At 43.6% G+C, this 27,495-nt stretch overlaps 1 protein-coding gene across 1 annotated transcript; it reads left to right on the forward strand.

Moving 5' to 3' along the window:
* Window positions 1-999: 999 nt before the first annotated feature.
* LOC124001089 (protein NLRC3-like) lies at window positions 1,000-19,892 on the forward strand. Its single transcript, XM_046307631.1, has 11 exons — window positions 1,000-1,171; window positions 3,983-4,116; window positions 4,229-4,345; window positions 4,464-4,571; window positions 9,854-9,938; window positions 10,436-10,664; window positions 15,436-17,242; window positions 17,536-17,709; window positions 17,843-18,016; window positions 18,203-18,249; window positions 18,405-19,892. The coding sequence occupies exons 2-11, from the start codon at window positions 4,013-4,015 to the stop codon at window positions 18,941-18,943; spliced, it is 3,384 nt and encodes a 1,127-aa protein (XP_046163587.1). The 5' UTR covers window positions 1,000-1,171; window positions 3,983-4,012; the 3' UTR covers window positions 18,944-19,892.
* Window positions 19,893-27,495: the final 7,603 nt, after the last annotated feature.

The raw sequence follows: 27,495 nt of genomic DNA on the forward strand, positions 1-27,495 counted from the left end.
GAGAGACGACTCGTTTTCATTTAGAAATGATGCACCAAACATCGTAGTTTTAATTTAAAATTGCGCGACTAATATATCCTAGCCAAAAACATGAAAATTAATGCTGAGTAATCGGGGAAGCATATACTGGCTACGGCTTCTCAAAATGGACAAACAGAACTGAAGCATGCTGACGCCGTTAGGCGGTGCTACTATATTTTCGGATATGTTATGTAGAATACTATTATTATGATTGTACCAGTAAAATGAAATTGCGTTCGTTCTAGCTTGTGGTGTGGATAATTTTGATGTTTATGACAAACACGTAATGTAGTAATGACTACATACACACATATATATATATATATATATATATATATATATATATATATATATATATATATATATATTTATGCGCAGTGGTAGAGCCAGGGTGAACTTTCCCCTTCTATCTATCCGTAGTCAAATTACCTAACCTGTACCCGCGCACATTGACTCGACACATTGACCTTGTATATAGCCTCGCTGTTGTTATGTACTTTTCTTGTTACTTTTTGATTTGATAAAAAAAACTTTAGTTTATTTAGTAAATATTTTCTTAACTATATTTATTGAACTTCGTTGTTAGTTAAGGGCTTGTAAGTAGGCATTTCACGGTAAGGTCTACTACACCTGTTGTATTCGGCGCATGTGACAAATATAATTTTATTTAATTTGACAAAAGCTGTAGTATAGAGCATGTTAGCTTAACCTTCCCCTAATAAACCTAACATTAACACATAACCCCTAGCTAACATTACCCACAACAAATTGAAATTCGTAAGAAATAAGTTTAGCAAATTCTGAACATATTCTACGAATTGACATTCATAACACGGCATACGAAATGGATGATGGAAATCCACAAATTAATATATACCATACAAAATGCTATTTGGATTGTTCCAGATTTACTTTACTATGTTACGTCTACCCCTGAGTCCAGGTTGGGACGGTTCACCAGTAAAATTTGAAGAATTAGCATTCATGGTTGAAATGTAAAATGGTTAGGGTTACTAACTACAATCCGCAGCCTCTGACTATTTTTAAATGTTCCATTCCACTAGCGCCTATGTTTGATGACGTGCGCCCATAGAAACACATTCATTTGGAAAGTGAAACTTCACTCGAACACGCATTAGATCGATGAAAGGTAGGCTTTAAAATACGTTTTAATATTAAAACCGTCGATGTTTGTTGCTGCAGAACTGCACTATGGGTGTGGGGTTTATATGGACAGATAATTTACCTTCAGCGTATGACAAGAGATACAAATAACTCCGATTGTAAAACGACTTCTCTTTTGAGTTATATATATGGCTAATATAGACATTTCTAAAATAACAGAATATCACTTGGTCTTAAAGCTGTAATAACCTTTTGGACGATGACCAAATCCACATATAAATGGGAGTTATACATCTGCAGTTGCTATTTTAGCATGTAAATCTTGGTGGGGCAAAAAAGTGGGATGCATGCCAGCAAAGCCACAACACATTAATTGCAGTATAACGGAGCCCACGAACTGTTAGGGCCTACATAAAGCTGTCCCAACATCTTAGCACTGCAACACCTGACTATATGCGGAGCCTTGTCTGGCAGCGAAACAGTTCATTCAGCCTCATTTACTCCTTTTTTTTAAACATAGCTGATATGGTTGACTTGCCTAAACAAATGTGGTTTCTAATGACAATTGAGATGTACAAACTATGGCATAAGTGGACGACAAGCGGATAAGAGGCATCTGTAATTTCGATTAAGACATTAATGAGCGAGCTAGGACGGACGTAACGTTACTCAATAACTATTTGTTTAGCCCTTTTGAAATATACAGCGACAGAATTCAGAACATGGACCGTTCTTACAGTGTTCTCCCTGTACACCAAGTCAGAACTGGAAGTGGACACCTCCCACGGAAGGTCGGGGGTTGTCCTTTTTCCTCTCCTTTCTACCTCATGCGCATGCCTGGAAGAGAGGTGGCAGGGTAGCCTAGTGGTTAGAGCGTTGGACTAGCGTTGTGAGTTCAAACCCCCGAGCTGACAAGGTCTGTCGTTCTGCCCCTGAACAGGCAGTTAACCCACTGTTCCTAGGCTGTCATTGAAAATAAGAATTTGTTCTTATCTGACTTGCCTGGTTAAATACAGCCCCTGCGCGCATCTGGCACTCCCCCATTGGAGCGGTTATCCACACTGGCACAGCTGGGTACCTCTTCGTGTACACAGGACACTGTCACCTCCCGGTTTGTCTTTCCCCTCTCTTGTGAGCCACTGCGGTTGGGCCAGGGTCACCATGCTGCCAGAGTCCAGCAGAGCACTGGCATCGATGCCATTGATTCGTACAGGAACCACCAGAGGTGTGTTTGCCCAACAGGAGGTGACTTAACTCGCCATTCGGGTTACCCCGGAGCTGGGGAGCCCGGGTAGCTCCACGCTACTTGGCGCCTCTGATCTAGGTCCAGCAGCGGATGTCGGCGTCGGTTCAGGTCGCCCTCCCGCTTCACAGCCTCTGCTGGTTCCACCCCTTCAGCCCCTCGCCTCTCTCTGTGCTTTTCTTCCCCCTCCCCGTGTCCACTCTCTCATCCCGGGCCCATTTCAGCAGGTCCTGGGTGTTCTGGTGGGTTTCCACCACTGTCAGCAATTCCTCCAGGCTCTGGGGGTTCTGCATGCTCTCCGACTTTATCTCATATGGGAGGGCCTGACGGTATCGATCCAGGACGACCTTATCGATTATTGGGAGGGATGGTATGTCGGTCCGTAGCCAACCCTTGGTCAGGGGCACCAGTTCGCTCATCTGAGCACGGGGGGATACGGTGGAGTCAAAGGCCCAGTCATGGACCAGTTGTGCATGGTGTGCGAGGCTGAATCCATAACGGATTTCACATTTGAATCCCTCATAATTTGCTGCCTGGTTGGCGTTCAAGTCGAAGTAGGCCTTCTGGGCCTTCCCGGAGAGATAGGGTGCCAAAAGGCTGGCCCACTTGGGCTCGGGCCATCCTTCCCTCTGCACCGTCCTCTCGAAGGTGCACAAATACATCTCCACATCATCTTCCTCCATTAACTTAACCAGGAACTAATTCGGGCTAGACTCCTCAGCCATCCCATCCTTCATCTGGGCTACATCTGCTACCAGTCTGAGGTTTTGTTGGTGCTGTTCCTCCAGTGCTCGCTCCTGGAGAGCCTGTTGCTTCTGCTCGCTGAGGATAAACTGAGCCACCAGTTCCTCCATGGTAATCTCTGTACTCTCGACCGCACGGCACCCAAAGCTACTGAGATGCCCGCTTTCTCCACAATATGTGGTAATCCGTGGGGTGTTGGGTTGAGCGTGCAAAGATTAACACAGAGACAGGGAGGTTCTAGTCAGAAAACACAACTTGACTAGGCAACAAAATAAACATAACAAAATAACGTAGGTTTGGCTCGGTCGTTCTTCTCAGGGTCTGCTCCGTGTCTGTCTCTCTGTTTTTCCTTGCGGTGTGCCACGGTGCTCCCTTTATGTGGCCTGCACACTCCCCTAATTACCTCTACTTGGAGCCATCAGTATCGGGGTACCCAGCCCATGTACTCCCAGCAGAGGGAGCCAGCGTTGCGGCATGTACCTCTCCTCTATCACCAGGAGGGTGACCTCCCGGGATACCACAATGTATATGTGTAGCTAAACAGGTGGGGCTCTGCCACAACAATACAACGAGAATGGCCGTCCTTAACTAGGCTATACAGAACGAGTGCCTTGCTGTGACAGTGATTGGTGAAAAGGTCATTTATGCATAGCAGCTCTGTTGCAGTGATTTTCTGTGCTGTTTTAACATTCCTTTGTGTAAGCCTTAAGGTGGTGTAAGCTACAGTTATTTGCCATACCAAACATACTGTAATGCACCCAGTCAGAACACTCTCAGTACAAGTTTTCTTGATTTATTTTCCAGGCTGCCCTGAATCTCATCTTACTTGTTCCCTTTCTTTTTCTACAGCAAAACAGAGAGGGGAGCACTGCCTGTAAAATGAGTCTCTCTGGGGAGAAAGAGAGGAGTGACACTGCTTCTAAAAGGAGTCTTTCTGGGGACAGAGAGGAGGGGGCCACTGCCTCCACCAATGTAACAGAAAGGTGGGTAAAAAAGAGATGGTGTTATTTTGTGTATCCATCTCAAAGCTCAGCAGTGATAATATGCAGTGTGCTAAACTAGCTTATCTGAAGATCTGTCTTTGTTGTGTTAAAGCCCAATCCAGAAGGAGAGACCAGTCTCCCCTGTACCCAGCTGTCTGTCCATGAAGAGTGACAAGTCAATGGGGCATCCCATAGAGTTCCAGAGGAGAGATGTTTCTACTGATCACAAGTTTGTGTTTGATGTTTTCCTTGACCCTCTCCTTTTTACCATGTTGTGAAACTAGCAGAATATGTACTTATTCTGAACATAGTTTTAACAGCTCTGATTACTGTGTTCCTTTCAACAGGAACCAGATGGAGAGACCAGACTCATCTACACCCAGCTGTCTGTCCATGAAGAGTGACAAGTCAATGGGGCATCCAATAGAGTTCAGAGACATCACCATAAGACAACGGTAAGTGATCTCAGAGACCTGTTGTGGTGTTCGGTGGTCCAGGAAGCCTAAACTGAAAATGTCAACATCATTATATAGATAATTGTATTAACATGAACAATATGTGATTCAAAACATATTTTGTATGTTTCAACAGCTTTTTATCTTGTATTATTTCAGGATTCCTTCGGTCACATTTATTTTTTTATTTTTTTCACCTTTATTTAACCAGGTAAGCTAGTTGAGAACAAGTTCTCATTTACAACTGCGACCTGGCCAAGATAAAGCAAAACAGTGCGACAAAAACAATAACACAGAGTTACACATGGAATAAACAAGCGTACAGTCGATAACACAATATAAATAAATAAAGTCTATACAGTGTGTGCAAATGGCGTGAGGAGGTAAGGTAATAAATAGACCATAGTAGCGAAGTAATTACAATTTAGCAAATTAACACTGGAGTGATAGATGAGGAGATGATGATGTGCAAGTGGAAATACTGTTGTGCAAAAGAGCAGAAAAGTAAATAAAAACAATATGGGGATGAGGTAGGTAGATTGGGTGGGCTATTTACAGATGGGCTATGAACAGCTGCAGCGATCGGTTAGATCCTCAGATAGCTGATGTTTAAAGTTAGTGAGGGAAATATAAGTCTCCAGCTTCAGCGATTTTTGCAATTTGTTCCAGTCATTGCTAGCAGAGAACTGGAAGGAAAGGTGTTGGCTTTGGGGATGACCCGTGCAATATACCAGCTGGAGCACGTGCTACGGGTGGGTGTTGTTATCGTGACCAGTGAGCTGAGATAAGTCGGATCTTTACCAATCATAGACTTATAGATAACCTGGAGCCAGTGATTCTGGCGATGAATATGTAGCGAGGGCCAGCCGGCAAGAGCATACAGGTTGCAGTGGTTGGCGGTATATGGGGCTTTGGTGACAAAACGGATGGCACTGTGATAGACTGCATCCAGTTTGCTGAGTAGAGTGTTGGAAGCTATTTTGTAAATGACATCGCCGAAGTCAAGGATCAGTAGGATAGTCAGTTTTATGAGGGTATGTTTGGCGGTGTGAGTGAAGTTTTGTTTTGTTGCGAAATAGGAAGCCGATTTTAGATTTAATTTTGGATTGTAGATGTTTGATATGAGTCTGGAAGGAGAATTTACAGTCTAGCTAGACACCTAGGTATTTGTAGTTGTCCACATATTCTAAGTCAGAACCGTCCAAAGTAGTGATGCTAGTCGGTAGGGCGGGTGCGGGCAGAAAATGGTTTTACTAGCGCTTAAGAGTATTTGGAGGCCACGGAAGGAGTGTTGTATGTCATTGAAGCTCGTTTCGAAGTTAGTTAACCCAGTGTCCAAAGAAGGGCCAGATGTATACAGAATGGTGTCGTCTGCATAGAGGTGGATCAAGGAATCACCCGCAGCAAGAGCGACATCATTGATATATACAGAGAAGAGAGTCGGCCCAAGAATTGAATCCTGTGGCAACCCCATAGGGACTGCCAGAGGCCCGGACTACAGGCCCTCCGATTTGACACACTGAACTCTATCAGAGAAGTAGTTGGTGAACCAGGCGAGGCAGTCATTTGAGAATCTAATGCTGTTGAGTCTGCCGATAAGAATACGGTGATTGACAGAGTCGAAAGCCTTGGCCAGGTTGATGAAGATGGCTGCATAGTACTGTCTTTTATCACTGGTAGTTATGATATCGTTTAGTACCTTGAGCATGGCTGAGGTGCACCCGTGACCAGCTCGGAAACCAGATTGCACAGCGGAGACTGTACGGTGGGATTCAAGATGGTCAGTGATCTGTTTATTAACTTGGCTTTCAAAGACTTTAGAAAGGCAGGGCAGGATGGATATAGGTCTATTACAAATTTGGTCTAGTGTCACCCCCTTTGAATAGGGGGATGACCGCGGCAGCTTTCCAATCTTTGGGGATCTCGGACGATACGAAAGAGAGGTTGAACAGACTGTTAATAGGGGTTGCAACAATGGAGGTGGATAATAATCAGAAAGAGATGGTCCAGATTGTCTAGCCCAGCTGATTTGTACGGGTCCAGGTTTTGTAGCTCTTTCAGAACATCTGTTATCTGGGTTTTGGTGAAGGAGAAGCTGGGGAGGCTTGGGCAAGTAGCTGGGGGGGGGTGCGGAGCTGTTGGCCAGGGTTGGGGTAGACAGGAGGAAAGCATGGCCAGCCATAGAGATATGATTCAGGATTTTGGAGTTAGAGCAACAGGAAGCAAATTTCTGTTTGAAAAAGCTAGCCTTTGCTTTCCTGACTGACTGCATGTATTGGTTCCTGACTTCCCTGAAAAGTTGCATATCGCGGGGACTATTCGATGCTAGTGCAGTCCGCCACAGGATGTTTTTGTGCTGGTCAAGGGAAGTCAGGTCTGGAGTGAACCAAGGGCTATATCTGTTCTTAGTTCTACATTTTTTGAAAGGGGCATGCTTATTTAAGATGGTGAGGAAATTACTTTTAAAGAACTACTAGGCATCCTCAACTGACGGGTGAAGGTCAATATCCATCCAGGATACCCGGGCCAGGTCGATTAGAAAGGCCTGCTTGCAGAAGTGTTTTAGGGACTGTTTGACAGTGATGAGGGGTGGTCGTTTGACCGCGGACCAATAGCGGATGCAGGCAATGAGGCAGTAATCGCTGAGATCCTGATTGAAAACAGCAGAGGTGTATTTGGAGGGCAGGTTGGTCAGGATAATATCTATGAGGGTGCCCATGTTTACGGATTTAGGGTTGTACCTGGTGGGTTCCTTGATCATTTGTGTGAGATTGAGGGCATCTATTTTAGATTGTAGGACTGCCGGGGTGTTAAGCATATCCCAGTTTAGGTCACCTAACAGAACAAACTCTGAAGATAGATGGGGGGGCAATCAATTCACATATGGTGTCCAGGGCACAGCTGGGAGCTGAGGGGGGGTCTATAACAGGCGGCAACAGTGAGAGACTTACTTCTGGAGAGACTATTTTTTAAATTAGAAGCTCGAACTCTTTGGGCAAAGACCTGGAAAGTATGACAGAACTTTGCAGGGTATCTCTGGAGTAGATTGCAACTCCTCCCCCTTTGGCAGTTCTATCTTGACAGAAAATGTTGTTGTTGTTGGGTATGGAAATCTCAGAATTTTTGGTGGCCTTCCTAAGCCAGGATTCAGACACGGCAAGGACATCAGGGTTTGGTGGAGTGTGCTAAAGCAGTGAGTAAAACAAACTTAGGGAGGAGGCTTCTGATGTTAACATGCATGAAACCAAGGCTTTTTTGGTTACAGGAGTCAACAAATGAGAGTGCCTGGGGACACGCAGGGCCTGGGTTAACCTTCACATCACCTGAGGAACAAAGGAGGAGTGGATGAGGGTACGGCTAATGGCTATCAAAACTGGTCGTCTAGTGAGTTGGGGACAGAGAATAAAAGGAGCTGATTTCTGGGCATGGTAGAATAGATTCAGGGCATAATGTACAGACAGGGGTATGGTGGGGTGCGGGTACAGTGGAGGTAGGCCCAGGCACCGAGTGATAAGAGAGGTTGCATTCCTGGACGTGCTAGTTATGCTGGGTAAGGTCACCGCATGTGTGGGAGGTGGGACAAAGGAGGTATCTGAGGCATGTTGAGTGGGACTAAAGTAAACTAAACTAAAGTGTACAAGGCATATTGACATTTGAGAGAGACATAAAGTGAGGCATAAAGCAATCACAGGTGTTGATTGGGAGAGCTAGCTAAGACAACAATGGGTAAGACAACAACAGCTAATCAGCTAAGACAACAACAACGGGTAAAATGGCGATGAATGGGCAGAGAGGGTCGGTTAACTACACACAGGGCCTGAGCCAACTGATAAACAAAAAATAAACAAAATGGAGTTCCCTGATTAATGAACATTCCAGCAGGCATCAGCTATGTAGCCGAGTGATCATAGGGTCCAGTGAACAGGGAAGCCGGGTACAGGGTAGTCGTTACTACGCTGGCACGTGGGAGACACAGCATTTAAAGTTAGCAGGCCGGGGTAAGTAGAGGCGTCTGCTCCGACATCCGGCAAAGGCCGGTTGAGGGCACAGCGGATGGAGTTACGTCGGCGGACCAGTCATGGTGGTGTGGCGGGGCGCCATGTCGACAAAGGGTCCAGGCCAGATGGCGAAAGATGTATTGTAGATGTAGTAATTTTGTTTGCTAGCCGGGAGATGCAGTTAGCTCGTGGCTAACTGGTGCTAGCTTCGGGGCAGGGGCGTTAGCCACTATAGCCACTCGTTAGCAGCTAGGTAGCAGCGATGATCCGATGCAAAGCTTACGGCAAGGATCCGGTGGAGTAGTGGATTCTAGCCGTGTTGGGGTAGAGTCCGGGAGGCATCGGCTGTGTAGCCGAGTGATCACAGAGTAGTCCGGGAGGTGGGCCTGGCACAGGGCTAGCTTCGGGGCTGGGTCACTCGGTGGCAGCTAGCTAGCTGTGATGATCAGGACTAATGGTCCAGGGTTTACGGCAGGAATCCGGCATTGTAGTGGAGAAAACAGTCCGATACTGGCAGCCTGGCAAATATTATTCAGGCTTTAAAAAACGGCTGGTGTCTGTGCAGAAGGTAAAGGCCGCTAGCAGTGGCTAACATTGACTAAATAGCTAGTAGCTAATTAGCTGGTTAGCTGATGGCTAGCTGGTTAGCTTCTGATGGCTAGCTTCTGATGGAGGTTCTGGCTATAAGGTCTAAAAATTAGCGGATCCGTGTCACATTAGGTGAGGCGGGTTACATTGAAATATATACAAAAAATACGAAGAAAAAAAAAGTACACGAGAGGACGACAAACCACGTCTGCACTGCTACGCCATCTTTGATTGGACAGATTGTACATGCGCTGCTTTCTGCAAGCATGGACAACAGAACATGTGTAACAATTGTAACCAAGATGTAACATGGCAACCTAATTAACGTTGCTATGGGAAATAACCCAAAACAATTTCAAATATGTACATTTTAATTCATACGGTCAAACTATTCATCTTAATAAAATTATCTACATAATGATGTTGACATGTTTTGCTTCCTGGACTATAAAACACCTATTCTGTAGCCTTTTATGGTGGGTGGACTATTTATGTAACACAAAAATTATTTTTACCGGGTGGGTGATTTCCTTCTGGACATCTATGGTCATCAGCCAGGGAACCAACACTGCTCAATACTTTTCTCCTTGTACATCTATTGGTGGCGGAGAGGTGCCGGGGGCATCTCTGTGCCACCCCCCTGTAGCTGGCCTTCCTTCAGTTGTTGTAAAGTGAAATCTCATGTTTTGTCCACAGAGACAAAAAGGAGAGATCAGAGTCAGAAGTTCCCAGTGGTCAGTCTTCCCAGAGTCATCAAACAGACCTGTCTTCCATATTCAGGGTGGGCTGGCTTATGTCTCACATGTGTTATTCGGCAGTGTTTAATCTACTTCCCCAGAGTCAGATGAACTCGTGGATACTATTTTTATGTCTCGGCATGCAGTTTGAAGGAAGTTGCTAACGTTAGCGCAATTGCTAACTAGTGTTAGCACAATGGCTGAAAGTCTGTGGTAACTGCTAGCATGCTAGTAGATACCATAGACTTCGTCATTGCGCTAATAGTAGTTAGCATTGGCTCGCAAAACTACCTCTAACTTCCTTCATACTGGATGCAGAGACATAAAAGGGCTTCATTGCCAAAATCCCAAAGTATCTCATTAACATATAATGTATTTTTGGTTGCATATCAAATTTTATTTGTCACATGCGCCGAATACGACCTTACCGTGAAATGCTTACTTACAATTTCCCTTACTTTCCCAACCTCAGTATTTTGTATTATATCGTTGTATTCATATACATACTGTATTGGTTTTCACACCCTTTGATCCATTTCAGTTGGTTGAAAAAAATGCCATTGCTTTGGTAAAACGGGAGCTGAAGAAGTTCAAGAAGATTCTGTGTCCAGATCTCCCAGAATGCTTTGAGAGTCAGACAGAGGATAAGGAATTGGTGGACGCTGAAGATGTGGAGCAGGAGAGCATTCCCAGAGAGGGGGCGCTGAAGATCACACTGCACATTTTGAGGAAAATGAACCAGAAGGAGCTTGCTGACACACTGGAGAACAGTAAGAGGTTCCTGGCTTTATTCCTTAAAGGGGAAGTTCACCCCAAAATACTTCTGGACCATTTATAATGCTTGCCTGGCTGTTTGTCAGTAGGGGAGAGTGGGGTTGAGCCTTTTTTTTATTCAACATCACTCTGTCGAGGGAAATATAGTATTATTTATAATAAAGAGATATACATATATTTCAGGATTGTGTGTATCCCTGGAAATAATCAGAATGAATTTAAACATTACAGTTCTGAAAACATAGCTTGTCCAAAAAAAGTGATCTCTGGGTATGGGGTAAGTTGATCCACGGGACAGGATAAGTTAAGCTCCTACACATTTCTGTACTGAATGGAATATTACCAGAACCTTTTAAAAACCATGTGTATCTTTATTTCTGAAACACAATTGCTTTTTTGTCTTTTTAATAATTTTAAGCATCTTTCAAAACATGCTTAACACCTCACAAACATTTGGTACTTAAAAAAAACCACTTTTAACATAGGCCAGGTCCTGTTGTTACCTCATATCCCAGTGATAATACATTGCATGGCCATTGGCTCAACTTACACTAAGGCATACATTTTGACTATACTAGCCCCATACAGTTACAACGGTGCACTTTCATGTTAGGTGTAAGAACGCATATTGAAGCTTATAGAGACTCCAACTGATGTATAGAACAATCTTAAAATGATCTACTTTGTTTTAGATGCAAGCATCAGGAAACCTCTAATGCAATAAATTCAATTGACTTGGTGATTTTTTTTTCAAATCACCTAACTTGCTTACCACTTTTTCCATGTGGTTTCTTCCTTCACAAATCAAATGTATTTATATAGCCCTTCGTACGTCAGCTGATATCTCAAAGTGATGTACAGAAACCCAGCCTAAAACCCCAAACAGCAAGCAATGCAGGTGTAGAAGCACGGTGGCTAGGAAAAACTCCCTAGAAAGGCCAAAACCTAGGAAGAAACCTAGAGAGGAACCAGGCTATGAGGGGTGGCCAGTCCTCGTCTGGCTGGGCCGGGTAGAGATTATAACAGAACATGGCCAAGATGTTCAAATGTTCATAAATGACCAGCATGGTCAAATAATAATAATCACAGGCAGAACAGTTGAAACTGGAGCAGCAGCACGGCCAGGTGGACTGGGGACAGCAAGGAGTCATCATGCCAGGTAGTCCTGAGGCATGGTCCTAGGACTCAGGTCCTCCGAGAGAGAGAAAGAAAGAGAGAGAGAGAGAATTAGAGAGAGCATACTTAAATTCACACAGGACACCGGATAAGACAGGAGAAGTACTCCAGATATAACAAACCGACCCTAGCCCCCTGACACAAACTACTGAAGCATAAATACTGGAGGCTGAGACAGGAGGGGTCAGGAGACACTGTGACCCCATCCGATGATACCCCCGGACAGGGCCAAACAGGAAGGATATAACCCCACCCACTTTGCCAAAGCACAGCCCCCACACCTCTAGAGGGATATATTCAACCACCAACTTACCATCCTGAGACAAGGCCGAGTATAGCCCACAAAGATCTCCGCCACGGCACAACCCAAGGGGGGGCACCAAACCAGACAGGAAGATCACATCAGTGACTCAACCCACTCAAGTGACGCACCCCTCCTAGGGACGGCATGAAAGGGCACCAGTAAGCCAGTGATTCAGCCCCTGTAATAGAAATTTACAGTTGATTTGTCAGAGGACAAACCATTCACAGAGACAAACTGATATCTTTCCGGCAGATAATATCTAAACCAGGCCAGAACCTGTCTGTGTAGACCAATTTGGGTTTCCAATCTCTCCAAAAGAATGTGGTGATCGATGGTATCAAAAGCAGCACTAAGGTCTAGGAGCACGAGGACAGATGCAAAGCCTCGGTCTGATGCCATTAAAAGGTCATTAACCACCTTCACAAGTGCAGTCTCAGTGCTATGATGGGGTCTAAAATCAGACTGAAGCATTTCATATACATTGTTTGTCTTCAGGAAGGCAGTGAGTTGCTGCGCAACAGCCTTTTCTAAAATCTTTGAGATTCGATATAGGCCAATAGTTTTTTATATTTTCTGGATCAAATTTTGGCTTTTTCAAGAGAGGCTTTATTACTGCCACTTTTAGTGAGTTTGGTATACATCCGGTGGATAGAGAGCCGTTTATTATGTTCAACATAGGAGGGCCAAGCACAGGAAGCAGCTCTTTCAGTAGTTTAGTTGCAATAGTGTCCAGTATGCAGCTTGAAGGTTTAGAGGCCATTATTATTTTCAACATTGTGTCAAGAAATATAGTACTAAAACACTTGTCTCTCTTGATCCTAGGTCCTGGCAGAGTTGTGCAGACTCAGGACAACTGAGCTTTGAAGGAATACGCAGATTTAAAGAGGAGTCCATAATTTGCTTTCTAATAATCATGATATTTTCCTCAAAGAAGTTGAATGAATATATTACTGCTGAAGTGAAAGCCATCCTCTCTTGGGGAATGCTGCTTTTTAGTTAGCTTTGCGACAGTATCAAAAAGGAATTTCGGATTGTTCTTATTTTCCTCAATTATGTTGGAAAAATAGGATGATCGAGCAGCAGTAAGGGCTCTTCGATAGTGCACTTTACTATCTTTCCAAGCTAGTCGGAAGACTTCCAGTTTGGTGTGGCGCCATTTCCGTTCCAATTTTCTGGAAGCTTGCTTCAGAGCTTGGGTATTTTCTGTATACCAGGGAGCTAGTTTCTTATGAGAAAGGTTTTTAGTTTTTAGGGGTGCAACTTCATCTTAGGTGGTTAACTGATTTTTGTCCTCTGACGTCCTTGGGTAGACAGAGGCAGTCTGGAAGGACATCAAGGAATCTTTGTGTTGTCTGTGAATTTATAGCACGACTTTTGATGTTCCTTGGTTGGGGTCTGAGCAGATTATTTGTTGCAATTGCAAACGTAATAAAATGGTGGTCCAGGATTATGAGGAAAAACATTAAGATCCACAACATATATTCCATGGGACAAAACTAGGTCCAGAGCTTGACTGTGACGGTGAGTAGTTCCAGAGACATGTTGGACAAAACCCACTGAGTCGATGATGGCTCCGAAAGCCTTTTGGAGTGGGTCTGTGGACTTTTCATGTTGAATATTAAAGTCAACAAAAATTAGAATATTATCTGCTATGACTACAAGCAGATAATATTCACAGACTGAAATTATCACAGACTCCATGAAATCTTCCCTAAATATTTGGTCAAATTATTCATTTTTGCATATGGTTTCCTAGAAACAAGGGTGTCTCAACTTCCCCACACCATAGGTCCATTGCTTTGGTATATAGTTGTCTGTGTTTTTATATCAAGATGGTACATTTCCGAAATGACCTAAAATGCATTAAAAGCTATGTGTATTTATTGTTGCATAAACAACGATTGGTGTCTCGGGATTGAATTGCCAAAAAAGTATGTTTTTTAATGCAAAAAGGTTATTGATTATTTTGGGACTGGTTGAAACCGGGTTCTGTTCACACACTAAAAAATGCTGGGTTGTTTGGTTGACACAACAGCTGGGTTGCAGGCATTGGGTCATTTATTATTATTTTTTAAACAGCTTGGCTATTGATGCTGGGTTATTGAGATATGGATTGTATAGTTATTTTTGACCACCCGTGAGAGTAGATGTCATTCCAGTTCATCTGTTCTGTTATCTGTTCTGTTGTATTGTTAAGGTTGAACACTGATACACTTGTTTAAGGCTCATTAAAGCTTAAAAACTATGTTGGGATATGCAAATATTCATGTTATGAATTTTATATTATAATATGCAAAAAAATATTAAAAGAAAATAGAAATTTGCAGTGTATATACATAACATGATGAACAGGAATGACTTTAACTGGTGGCCAAAAATAATGATCTGAAAGCCACCTCCCTAATAGGCCACGCCTCCTGAAAAGAACCTAAGGATTACAGCTGATTGTTAAAAATAAACCAACTAATGAAAATTGAAAAAAAGTGTCTGATCCTTAAGAGGTTATTAAATTAACCCGTGTTTGGGTAATCCAAACAACCCTACATGCTTGGTTGTTCACACAACCCAACTGGCTAGGTCAAAATAACTGTGTGTGTTCTGTCCAATATTTACCCAGCACTGGGTTACCGAATAACCCAAAATGGGTTGTTTTTAACCCAGCATTTTTTGGGGGGGTTTACCGTCTTTCCACTATGGATGGAAAATATGTAACCATTCAAGGTACAGTAGTTTGCTAGCAAGCTAAATGGCTAACACCTGTAGTCACTACAATGTAATTTATAACGTTATTTGTTTGCCATTTGGCGAGCTACTGTAGCTTGTGATGTATTTGGCTTGCTACTGTAACGTTATCCTGTCCTACTGACTGTTTTTTTTGTTCTTTGCTTTGTGATGAAAGTCCCTTTTCCATTACTTATATAATGCTAATAAGCAGTCCTGACCTAGGTCCCAACTCATTGTGCGTATTAATCTACTTCCTGGATTTCAATACAAAAATAACAAAATAATTTGTAAAATATTTGCCTACTGAAATAAGTTAGCAGAAAAATGATGTAGGGAAAGTCATTAAAATGACTATTGCAGTCATGGGATGGGGGGGGGGGGGGGGGGGGGGGGGGGGGGGGGTGGCAAAAGGGCCCAGAAGTGTTTTTGGGTGAACTTTCCCTTTTAATACTCCATTTCCTTTTTACATGTTTTTCTCAATGAAGAGAATAGGTTATCATAAATGTCCGCTTGATTCTCAACCCTTTACTAAGCTAACACATGAGTGTGGTCTGCATTTTCAGGTCTTCTAGGTGAGCTTGCTGTGTGTCAAAATAAACTCAAATCCAATCTGAAGAGGAAATGTGAATGTGTGTTTGAGGGGATAGCTAAACAAGGAAACCCAACTCTTCTCAACAAGATCTACACAGAGCTCTACATCACAGAGGGTGGAAGTGGAGAGGTCAATAAAGAACACGAGGTGAGACAGATTGAGACAACGTCCAAGAGACCAGCAGCACAAGAAAAAGCAATCAAATGCAATGACATCTTTGAATCCTTACCTGGACAAGACAAACATATCAGAACTGTGTTGACGAAGGGAGTTGCTGGCATCGGGAAAACAATCTCTGTGCAGAAGTTCATTCTGGACTGGGCTGAAGGAAGAGCAAATCACAATATCCAATTAATCTTTCCTCTACCTTTTCGGGAGCTAAATTTGATGAAAGATAAGAAATACAGCTTGATGGAACTTCTTCATCACTTTTTCAATGAAACCGCAGAATCTGAAATCTCTAACTTTGACAAATGCAAGGTTCTGTTTGCCTTTGATGGTCTGGATGAGTGTCGACTTCCTCTAGACTTCAACAACGAGGGCTGTTGTGATGTCACAGAATCAACCTCAGTGGACGTGCTGCTGACAAACCTAATCAAGGGCAATCTGCTTCCCTCTGCTCTCCTCTGGATAACCTCCAGACCTGCAGCTGCCAATCAGATCCCACCTGAGTATGTTGACCAGGTGACAGAGGTACGAGGGTTCAGTGACCCACAGAAGGAGGAGTACTTCAAGAAGAGATTCAGTGATGTGAACCTGGCCAGCAGAATCATCACACACATGAAGACATCAAGGAGCCTCTACATCATGTGCCACATACCAGTCTTCAGTTGGATCTCTGCCACAGTTCTAGAGAAACTGTTGGAAGCACAGAGTGGAGAGATGCCCAAGACTCTGACTGGAATGTACAACCACTTCCTGATCTGCAACATACTGCGCAAAACACAGAAATATCCAGAGGGACCAGAGAAAGCTGAGACAGATTCACAGATGAAAGCAGATGCAGAGATGATTCTAAAACTGGGGAAACTAGCCTTTCAACAGCTGGAGAAAGGCAATCTGATCTTCTATGAGGAAGACCTGAGAGAGTGTAGCATCGATGTCACAGAAGCTTCAGTGTACTCGGGAGTGTGCACACAGATCTTCAGAGAGGAGAGTGGGCTGTACCAGGAGAAGGTGTACTGCTTTGTGCATCTGAGCATCCAGGAGTTTCTTGCTGCTGTGTATGTGTTTGTCACATTCAACAATGACAATGTAAATCTAATGGCAGAACCTGAAACCACGACCAGAATACTTCAGATGTCTGAAGACACGTCTGCAACCATCCTCCACAAGAGTGCTGTTGACAAGGCCTTACAGAGTGGGAATGGACACCTGGACCTGTTCCTCCGCTTCCTTCTCGGCCTCTCAATGGAGTCCAATCACACTCACTTACTAGACCTATTGATACAGACAAGAAACCGCTCACAGACCAATGAGGAAACAGTCAAATACATCAAGGAGAAGATCAGGCAAAATCCCTCTCCAGAGAGGTGCATCAATCTGTTCCACTGTCTGAACGAACTGAATGACCATTCTCTAGTGGAAGAGATCCAAAGCTACCTGAGCTCAGGAAGTCTCTCAGAAGCCAAACTCTCACCTGCACAGTGGTCAGCTCTGGTTTTTGTGTTACTGACTTCAGAAGAGGAGCTGGAGGTGTTTGACCTGAAGAAATACTCCAACTCAGAGGAAGGTCTTCTTAGGCTGCTGCCAGTGGTCAAAGCCTCCAGTACTGCTCTGTAAGTATACATCTATCAAACAATATTTTGTTTTAAAATAGAGACAGATTTCATAAGGTATCTGAGAAAGTAGTTTTGTTTGGCAGATATTTTAATGTAAACTAGACATAATAGAGGTCCACATTTGAGTACCACATTTGATCTCAAGAGGAGTAGGTAGGGTAGTACTCCTTTAAAGTGACATTGTATTATTTCCATTAAGATAGCTGAAAAAGCACAGCAAGGGGATATTAACATGTGACTGGAACTTTAAAAGCGTGATATGGTGTTGTTTTCCTATTCCCATTGTGTAGGCTGAATGGATGCAACCTTACAGAGCGATGCTGTGAACCATTAGCCTCACTTCTCAGCTCAACCTCTTCACAGCTGAGAGTGCTTGACTTGACTGACAACAACCTGAAAGATTCTGGAGTGAAGCTGCTCTCTGCTGGACTGGAGAGTCCACAATGTAAACTAGAGAAACTGAGGTCAGTACTTCTCCCATTTGTACATAAATTAACATAACCTTGATGTGTAGCAGCCTTTCACATGGCATGGATAATATTTGGGATGTCACAGAAACAATAGGTCTATTTCTAAGAGTGACAAGTCTTTTTGCAGGTTGTCATTCTGTGTGGTCACAGAGGAAGGCTGTGCGTCATTGGCTTCAGCTCTGAGAACAAACCCCTCCCATCTGAAAGAGCTGGACCTGAGCTACAATCACCCAGGTGATTTCGGAGTGAAACTGCTCACTGCTGTACGAGGGGATCCAAACTGCAGACTGAAGAAACTCAGGTAGAAATGTAATTGATGTTAATCATAAAACTTAAGTTGATGAATGTACTTTTTTGACACAACTACTGCGAAAAATTGTATGATATTGAAAGATATCTTTTGTATTTTTGGATAGACAAAACATACCCTATGATTCTAATGGTGTCTCACACCCTAAAATATGGTGGTGTTCTGTTTTTGTCACAGCGTGGACCATAATGAAGAGTGTTATTTGAAATCAGCACTCAAGAAATGTAAGTCTTGGTTGCAGTGAAGAATGACTATATTTGAAGTCTTGAAATTTGGGCAAAACTCTTAACCTTACCTCTTCCAGTTTTTATTCTACCTATTCAGATTTGAGGTGCAAATCTGTTGTCTTACTTTAAATGTGTATTTGTGTCTCTATCAGATGCCTGTGAGTTGACCCTGGACCCCAACACAGCACACAATGACATGACTCTATCTGAGAAGAACAGGAAAGTGACACGGCTTGAAGATGAGCAGTCGTATCCTTATCACCCAGAGAGGTTTCTGTTCTGGAAACAAGTGCTGTGCAAAGAGCGTCTGACTGGGCGCTGTTACTGGGAGGTGGAGTGGAGAGGCCTAGAGGCTCACATAGGAGTGGCTTACCATGGACTTGACAGGCAAGGACGGGGTGATGAGTGTGGGCTTGGATACAATGACAATTCCTGGGCTCTCAGTTGTTATAAAAACTACTTCACTACCAGGCATGATAAGACTCCCACTACCATTCCTATCCCTCCTTCCAGCACCAACAGAGTAGGAGTGTATCTGGACTGGTCAGCCGGCACTCTGTCCTTCTATAGTGTCTCCTCTGACACACTGACTCACCTGCACACATTCCACACCACATTCATTGAGCCACTCTACCTAGGAATTCGGCTTTGGTGTCATGATTCCGCAGTGTCTCTGTGCCAGATAGAATAGCCTGTTCCTACGGTCTTTCAAAGTGAGGGACTCTAAGCAACGACACACGGAAAATGGCGGACGGAAGACAGGGTGGTGCGGCAGGTGCCGCTTCTCATTCGAATGCTGTAATTTTATCTAAACCATCAGGTGTACGCCGATCCCAGCTAAGTAACTCATGCAAAGCGTTAAAGCGCAATTCTGTGTTTTATCTACCGTACTCTGCCATGATTGTCAGTTATGTAGCTGCTCTACTGATAATCTCAGTGCATCCTTGCTGGGATGACACAATGTCTACTACCGGAGAATATCAACACCAAACACATTGGTTCACCGTTCCACGGGAGCGGACAGTACACAGCATACCATAATGTTCTGAATAATGGCCAAGTCTACCTCGCTCCTTATTCTACTGAACCGCTTAGGCGTAACAAACACAAGTCCAATATTTATCGGAAACTGTTAAACTACCTGTTCACTACCCTCCTGCTCTCCGGGGATGTACAACTCAATCCTGGGCCCAATATCACCGAGCCAGTGATACGCACCGGAGTGGAGAGCGGTGGAAGGCCTCGTCCACTGGTCGTCGCCGCTGTGGAAGTGGGTGAGTGCTATGGTCCTATGGTTTCTCTCGACTCACCCGGCTCCAGGATAGATTTTGACTCTTCAAACATACCAGAGTCGCTATATGCGATCCCTGACTCTGCTTCTGGTACGCAAGCTATTTTAATTAGTTCCCCACATCCAGTGCAGGCGGGAGGGATTGTTAATTGCGCCACCGAACTGCCCCTAATCAAAACGAAACAAAACGGCCTAAACCCAGCCGTCAGAAAACACAGAAAATGTAACTTTTTTCAATGTGTCAATCACTCTTGAGTCATCTGGGACCCACAAGCTAAGCCCAAGGGACTACTAGGGGGGCACTTGAACATTCGTAGTGTCATTCCAAAAAGTGATCAAATTCAACATCTACTCACAGACTCCAACCTTGACTTTCTCTGCCTCTCAGAGACATGGCTCCATAAACACTCTCCATATGCTGCTGTGATTGTGCCTGGCTACAATGTTTTCAGGAGAGACAGGATTGAAGGAAGAGGAGGGGGTGTGATGATTTACATTAAAGAACATATCCGATGTAAACAAATTGAGTGGTCATGTGATAATGAACTAGAATGTATCGGCCTGAACGTTACACTGTCTCCCCAAATGTCTTTTACCCTCATTGGAATGTATAGGCCACCTTCCACCAAAAGTGTGTTTTTTGATCAGTTTAATACCATGCTTAGGGAATGTGATTTTGGGAAAGAGGTCATCTTAATGGGAGATTTTAACATTAATTATGAAGACAAGTGTTGTAGGAAAACCCTCAAACGGATCACTAAACTTTGACCTTAAACAGCTAGTTAAAGGGCCAACCAGGGTGACTTGTTGCTCTAAAACACAGATTGATTTGGTGTTCAGTAATAAACCAGAGAGAGTGACTAAATCATTCAATATGGTTACTGGGCTGTCTGATCATAATCTGACACTTATAGCCAGAAAGCTGTCAAAGAGCAGGTTTAACCTCTCTACTGTTAGAAAGCCGGATCAACTCAGAATACCTAAGAGTGAATTAAACTATTTTGAAAAAGCAATTAAGGGAATAAACTGGAATGATCTCTTGTCCTATACAGACGTGGAAGCTGATAGTCAGGTTTTTCTATCCACAATCCAGACTACAATAAATGGCTTCCTAAAGAAAATCAAATCCAAACCTGGCCAAAAGGGCACTCTTCCTTGGCTAAATGGAGAAATCTGGAAATTGATGAAAGAACGAGATTATGCTCTAAAAATAGCCCTAAAATCTAAATTAGAGCATGACAGACGTAGGTTTACCATGTTGAGAAATAAGGTGATGAAAGAAATCAGACAGGCCAAGGCAAACTTTTTTATTAACATAATTGGTGAAGCAAAGGGAAATTCTAAATTGATATGGGAGAATCTAAAAAAGTTAACAGGGAAACACCATAGTAACACAGCAAAAAGACTAGAAATCATGGTGAATAACAATCTAACACAGGATGCAGTCGAAATAGCAATAGCCTTCATTTTCTACTTTATTGACTCTGTCATGGTACTGACACAGAACCCCTCCACTGGTTTCTTGGGCTCAGTGCCAGTGAATGACACTCAACCGGTCTTCATCATAAGGGAGGTTTCTGAGTCAAAGGTGAACAAGGTGATTAGCGCACTAAAGAACTCTAAAGCCAAAGATGTGTTTGGGATGGACTCATTGGCCCCATTACTAAGGTCACCAACACATCTATTGGTCTTGGTGTGTTTCCAAGGGTATGGAAGTCGCCCATAATAACGGCCATCTTTAAATCAGGCGACCCTGCTGACGTGAGTAACTACAGGCCCATTAGTATACTACCTGTGGTGTCAACGGTTGTTAAAGTGTGTAGCAGAACAACTGATTGCCCACCTCAACAACAGCCCCTTCACATTACACTCCATGCAGTTTGGCTTCAGAGCGAAACACTCCACAGAAACGGCCAACTGCTTTCCTCTGGAAAATGTGAAGTCCAAGATGGACAAAGGGGGTGCTGTTGGGGCTGTGTTTCTGGACCTAAGGAAGGCTTTTGATACTGTTAACCATGAGATTCTCATCACAAAATTGTCCAAGTTCAACTTTTCCCCTGATGCCTTGAGATGGATGAAATCATACCTTGAAGGCAGAACTCAGTGTGTCAGAGTGAGCAATGAGCTGTCGCCCACTCGTAGCTATGATGTGGGCGTGCCCCAAGGGTCAATACTGGGGCCCCTCCTGTTCAGCCTGTACATTAATGATCTGCCTTCTGTCTGTACTGGGTCTGAAGTTCAAATGTATGCAGATGATACAGTGATATATGTGCATGCAAAGAGCAAACAACAAGCTGCACAAGAACTCACTACTGTAATGGTCCAGGTTACAAAGTGGCTCAGTGACTCGTGTTTGCATCTCAATGTGAAAAAAACTGTTTGCATGTTCTTCACAAAGAGGGCAACAGATGCTACTGAGCCAGATGTCTATGTGTCAGGGGAGAAGCTCCAGGTGGTATCCGATTTTAAGTACCTTGGCATCATACTTGATTCCAACCTCTCTTTTAAAAAGCATGTGAAAAAGGTAATTCAAATAACTAAATTCAACCTAGCTAATTTCCGATTTATACGAAATTGTCTGACTACAGAGGTAGCAAAACTGTACTTCAACTCTATGATACTCCCCCACTTAACATACTGCTTGACTAGTTGGGCCCAAGCTTGCTGTACAACATTAAAACCTATTCAGTCTGTCTATAAACAGGCTCTCAAAGTGCTTGATAGGAAGCCCAATAGCCATCATCATTGTCACATCCTTAGAAAGCATGAGCTCTTGAGTTGGGAAAATCTTGTGCAATACACCGACGCATGTCTTGTATTTAAGATCCTTAATGGCCTGGCTCCCCCTCCACTTAATATTTTTGTTAAACAGAAAACCCAGACATATGGCAGCAGACCCACAAGGTCTGCCATGAGAGGTGACTGTATAGTTCCCCTAAGGAAAAGCACCTTTAGTAAATCTGCATTCTCTGTGAGAGCTTCCCATGTCGGGAATACACTGCCATCAGACACACATAACTGCACCACATATCACACTTTCACAAAATGCTTGAAGACATGGCTAAAGGTCAATCAGATTTGTGAACTTGGTCCCTAGCTGTGTGTTGCCGCTTTCCATGTTGTCTGTAGCTTGTGAGGTGTGGAAACACTTTGTTGCTTTTATGAATTTTGTCTTGCTGCTTTTTGTTCTATGTTGCTCTGTCTGTATGCTATGTCTTGCTTGTCCTATGTTGCTCTGTCTGTATGCCATGTCTTGCTTGTCCTATGTTGCTATGTTTTGCTTGTACTATGTTGCTATTGTCTATATTGTAATTGTTTTTAATAACCTGCCCAGGAACTGCGGTTGAAAATTAACCGGCTGGCTAAAACCGGCACTTTTACTGAAACATTGATTAATGTGCACTGTCCCTGTAAAAATAAAAAATAAAATAAAAAACTAACTAAACTCCTACAGTCCTCTCCCAGCCCATCTTTAGAGTCCCTGCCCAGTAAGTCCTCAGCACACCTCCCCCTTGAAAATAAAAAACAAACATTGAGCTTGCCTAACACTCACACTTGTCTTTTCTTACCAGCACTGACTTTGCTGATAGCTGTTTTTAAAAGTTTTACTTACCATGACTGTGATATGTGGTTGTCTTAGCTACCTTAAGTACAAACTGTAAGTCGCTCTGGATAAGAACGTCTGCTAAATGACTTCAATGGAAATGTACAATTCACTGAGCCCCTCTATGCAGGGTTTAGGTCTGGCATCATGGTTCTGTGTCTGTGCCATGTAGAATAACTTCCTGTTCTTACAAGTCAGAGTAACAGCCACATCTTGAGGGAGATCCACTTAAAAGTTATACATGTATCTATTTCTTATTCTTTCTCATGTTCAGCATCAATACTCTGTAAAAATACTCTGTAAATGTTTATATTTTAATGTAGGTAGTCTACATACTGTGTGTGTTATTCATTGAAGCATATCATATGTACTAAGTAATGTGATGTATGTCGGGAATAGCAGCTTAAATTAAATACTGTATCTAACTATGCATACATATGAACTTATCTTACATTGTAATTCAATATAATTTGTTTTACAGGCAATAAGGTGTGTATTGTTTCATTCTATGTCCTGTCTTTGTCATGTAAAGTCCTGTTCTCATGTAAAGTATATTCTGCTGTAAATAAAACTAGCTTTTCAGGATTCTGACTTCGCTGCGTTTGTTCTGATGCCTCAGTCATAATTGTAACCACAGAAATATTATGAATCGAAAAATAGCTGCGAGCAGCAATGAACAGGGTTCACAGGATGACAGAAAGGTCACCAGATCAGTTGGGTAACAAAGCAGCACTATCATGTAGGAACCATTTTCCTTTATGGGCAATCAGTGAAACATTACCATGTTTCTCTCAAATCGTTGAGATTTACTTTACTGAAATCAAAGGCGTATTTATAATGTTGAAGCACAATTGTAATGTATATATGTCCATCTTATAAAGACAACATAAAAAAGAATGGTTTACTTTGTTGGAGCACAATCCTTTGTTCAACAAACATTCACACACTAACTGTAGCAATTGGTTTATAATTTAAGACCTAATCACAGCTATAAGAATAAAATGTTAGTCTTTGTTCAACATTTACACAAAATAGATAAACTGCAATGTATGCACAGTAATGTAATAGAATGAAAAGTAACTGAAATAAGCAAATCAAACGAGTCCAATCCACTTCACTCAATGGAAATAGATTTTCAGCTATTTATTTCTGTACCTGTGTGTCTGGAATTGTTAGATTACTTGTTAGTGCAGTAATATCTGTCGGAAATAGAAGCACAAAATTTTCGCTACACGCACATTAACATCTGTGAAACGTGTTTCTGACCCAAATAATTTTATTTGATGTGTCTTTAGAGTCACTCCCCCTTCTCCACCATCCATTTCTACTTTCTAGTCTATCAAAAGGCATACTGTTGAAGCTCCCTCCAATTCCTGTGCCCTGTACAGGCAAAACACTTTGGCTAGCAAGTAGATATTTTCCTGCCACTCCAGGAAAGCCGGTATGTGTGTGAGGGCTGTTAGGGGTTTGGTTCAGAGTCTGGTGGCAGAACCTGGACAGATGGCCAGAAGGATGCTGTTCTGGGGATTTTCTATTTCCTCTGTTTGCTCCTTCCACGCTGCCCCCCCCCCCCTCTGCTTCGTGGCCTCCTGCGTCCACTGAAGGAAGGTAGCAAAATCCTTAAATGGCATCCTTGAGTTGATGAGGCCTTCTGTTTTGTAAGTGCAGATGGCAGTGTACGTGACTGGGACACTGACCGTTTCACTCTCTGCAGTAACATAATGCCAGAGCTGAGTGACTCCAGGAGTTCTCTGGGCAGGAGTTCTTCTGTTCCAATATGGCGTAACAGTAAGTCGTCCTGTCGTATCGTCTCTCTGTAAATATCGTCTCTTTTTTGTTTTAGATATTTTTCTTCGCATATCTTTAAAAACATTTTGCTAAACCTAAGCTTCCAAATACTCTCCTGCAACCCGCCTCACCCAATGTAGCTACTTTTCCTAAAGTATTTATATTTACTTCGGAACCGGAACCCCTCAACTGAAGCTAGCCAGCTAACCACCAGCTATGCTAGCGGTCTTCAGCTAACCGGTCATCAGCTAACCTTTAGCTTGGAAAGCTCTCGCCAGTTCGAACAACGCGACGCTAACCGGAGCATAACGGACCTATTTATTTTTTTATCCCCGGATTCCCACCGCAAACGGAACATTTTTCAGCTGGATCTTCACAACTAGCTATCGAGCTAAACCGCAACCCTGGTTGATTACTCCTGGCTAGTGTTTCCACCCACGTAGCTTGAAGCTAGCCCGGCCAGAGATCCTGTGCTCCTAGCATACTCCTGGGCTACAATACCCGGACCCACAACCGGTCTATCGATGTCACTGCATGAAGAGGAATAAACAGACTCACCCCTTCGCGACGTCCTCCAAAGGCACACTCTTTAGCCCTCGCTATCTCCTTGCTTGCTAATTCGGCATGCTAACCGCTAGCTTGTTTAGCCCAGGTCCGCTAACTACTACCTTGTTTACCCCGGCCTGCTAATCTGTTAGCTTGTTAGCACAGGCCTGCTAACCGTCTGCATCGCCGCGTCCCAAACACGCAGTGGCCCATATGTACTTTCTATCTCTTCCCGATTTTTTAAAATTTGTTTATACCTTCCGGAAACCTGCCTCACCCAATGTGATACGGAATCGGTATTATTTTTAATTTTTAGAACACACTCAAGAACCTCCAGAAGCTAACCAGCTAACTAGCTACAAGCTATTTAGTCATTGTTAGTTTTTTAACCTGGATAACACTGGCTAGTCCAGCCCCCCTGCCCCATCCACCGCTGTCCCCTGGACTCTGATCACTTGGCTACATAGCTGATGCACGCTGGACTGTCCATTAATCACGGTACTCCATTCTGCTTGTTTGTTTTATCTGTCGGCCCCGTTGCCTAGTCAATGCCATTTTACCTGCTGTTGTTATGCTAGCTGATTAGCTGTTGTCTCACCCACTGTTTTAGCTAGCTTCCCAATTCAACACCTGTGATTACTGTATGCCTCGCTGTATGTCCCTCTCAAATGTCAATATGCCTTGTATACTGTTGCTCAGGTTAGTTATCATTGTTTTAGTTCACAATGGAGCCCCTAGTCCCACTCCTCATACCCCTGATACCTCCTTTGTCCCACCTCCCACATATGCGGTGACCTCGCCCATTACAACCAGCATGTCCAGAGATAAAACCTCTCTCATCATCACCCAGTGCCTGGGCTTATCTCCGCCGTACCCGCACCCCACCATACCCCTGTCTGCGCATTATGCCCTGAATATATTCGACCATGCCCAGAAACCTGCTCCTCTTATTCTCTGTCCCCAACGCTCTAGGCGACCAGTTTTGATATCCTTTAGCCGCACCCTCATACTACTCCTTCTCTGTTCCGCGGGTGATGTGGAGGTAAACCCAGGCCCTGCATGTCCCCAGGCACCCTCATTTGTTGACTTCTGTGATCGAAAAAGCCTTGGTTTCATGCATGTCAACATCAGAAGCCTCCTCCCTAAGTTTGTTTTACTCGCTGCTTTAGCACACTCTGCTAACTCTGATGTCCTTGCCGTGTCTGAATCCTGGCTCAGGAAGGCCATCAAAAATTCAGAGATTTCCATACCCAACTGTAACATCTTCCGTCAAGATAGAACTGCCAAAGGGGGAGGAGTTGTAGTCTACTGCAGAGATAGCCTGCAAAGTAATGTCATACTTTTCAGGTCCATTCCCAAACAGTTCGAACTACTAATTCTGAAAATTACTCTCTCCAGAAATAAGTCTCTCACTGTTGCCGCCTGCTACCGACCCCCCTCAGCTCCCAGCTGTGCCCTGGACACCATTTGTGAATTGATTGCCCCCCATCTAGCTTCAGAGTTTGTTCTGTTAGGTGACCTAAACTGGGAAATGCTTAACACCCCGGCAGTCCTACAATCTAAGCTAGATGCCCTCAATCTCACACAAATCATCAAGGAACCCACCAGGTACAACCCTAACTCTGTAAGCAAGGGCACCCTCATAGACGTCATCCTGACCAACTGGCCCTCCAAATACACCTCCGCTGTCTTCAACCAGGATCTCAGCGACCACTGCCTCATTGCCTGTATCCGCTATGGTGCCGCAGTCAAACGACCACCCCTCATCACTGTCAAACGCTCCCTAAAACACTTCTGTGAGCAGGCCGTTCTAATCGACCTGGCCCGGGTATCCTGGAAGGACATTGACCTCATCCCGTCAGTTGAGGATGCCTGGTCATTCTTTAAGAGTAACTTCCTCACGATTTTAGATAAGCATGCTCGGTTCAAAAAATGCAGAACTAAGAACAGATATAGCCCTTGGTTCACTCCAGACCTGACTGCCCTCGACCAGCACAAAAACAACCTGTGGCGG

Source organism: Oncorhynchus gorbuscha, linkage group LG17 (assembly GCF_021184085.1).
Source record: "Oncorhynchus gorbuscha isolate QuinsamMale2020 ecotype Even-year linkage group LG17, OgorEven_v1.0, whole genome shotgun sequence".
Lineage (NCBI taxonomy): Eukaryota > Metazoa > Chordata > Actinopteri > Salmoniformes > Salmonidae > Oncorhynchus > Oncorhynchus gorbuscha.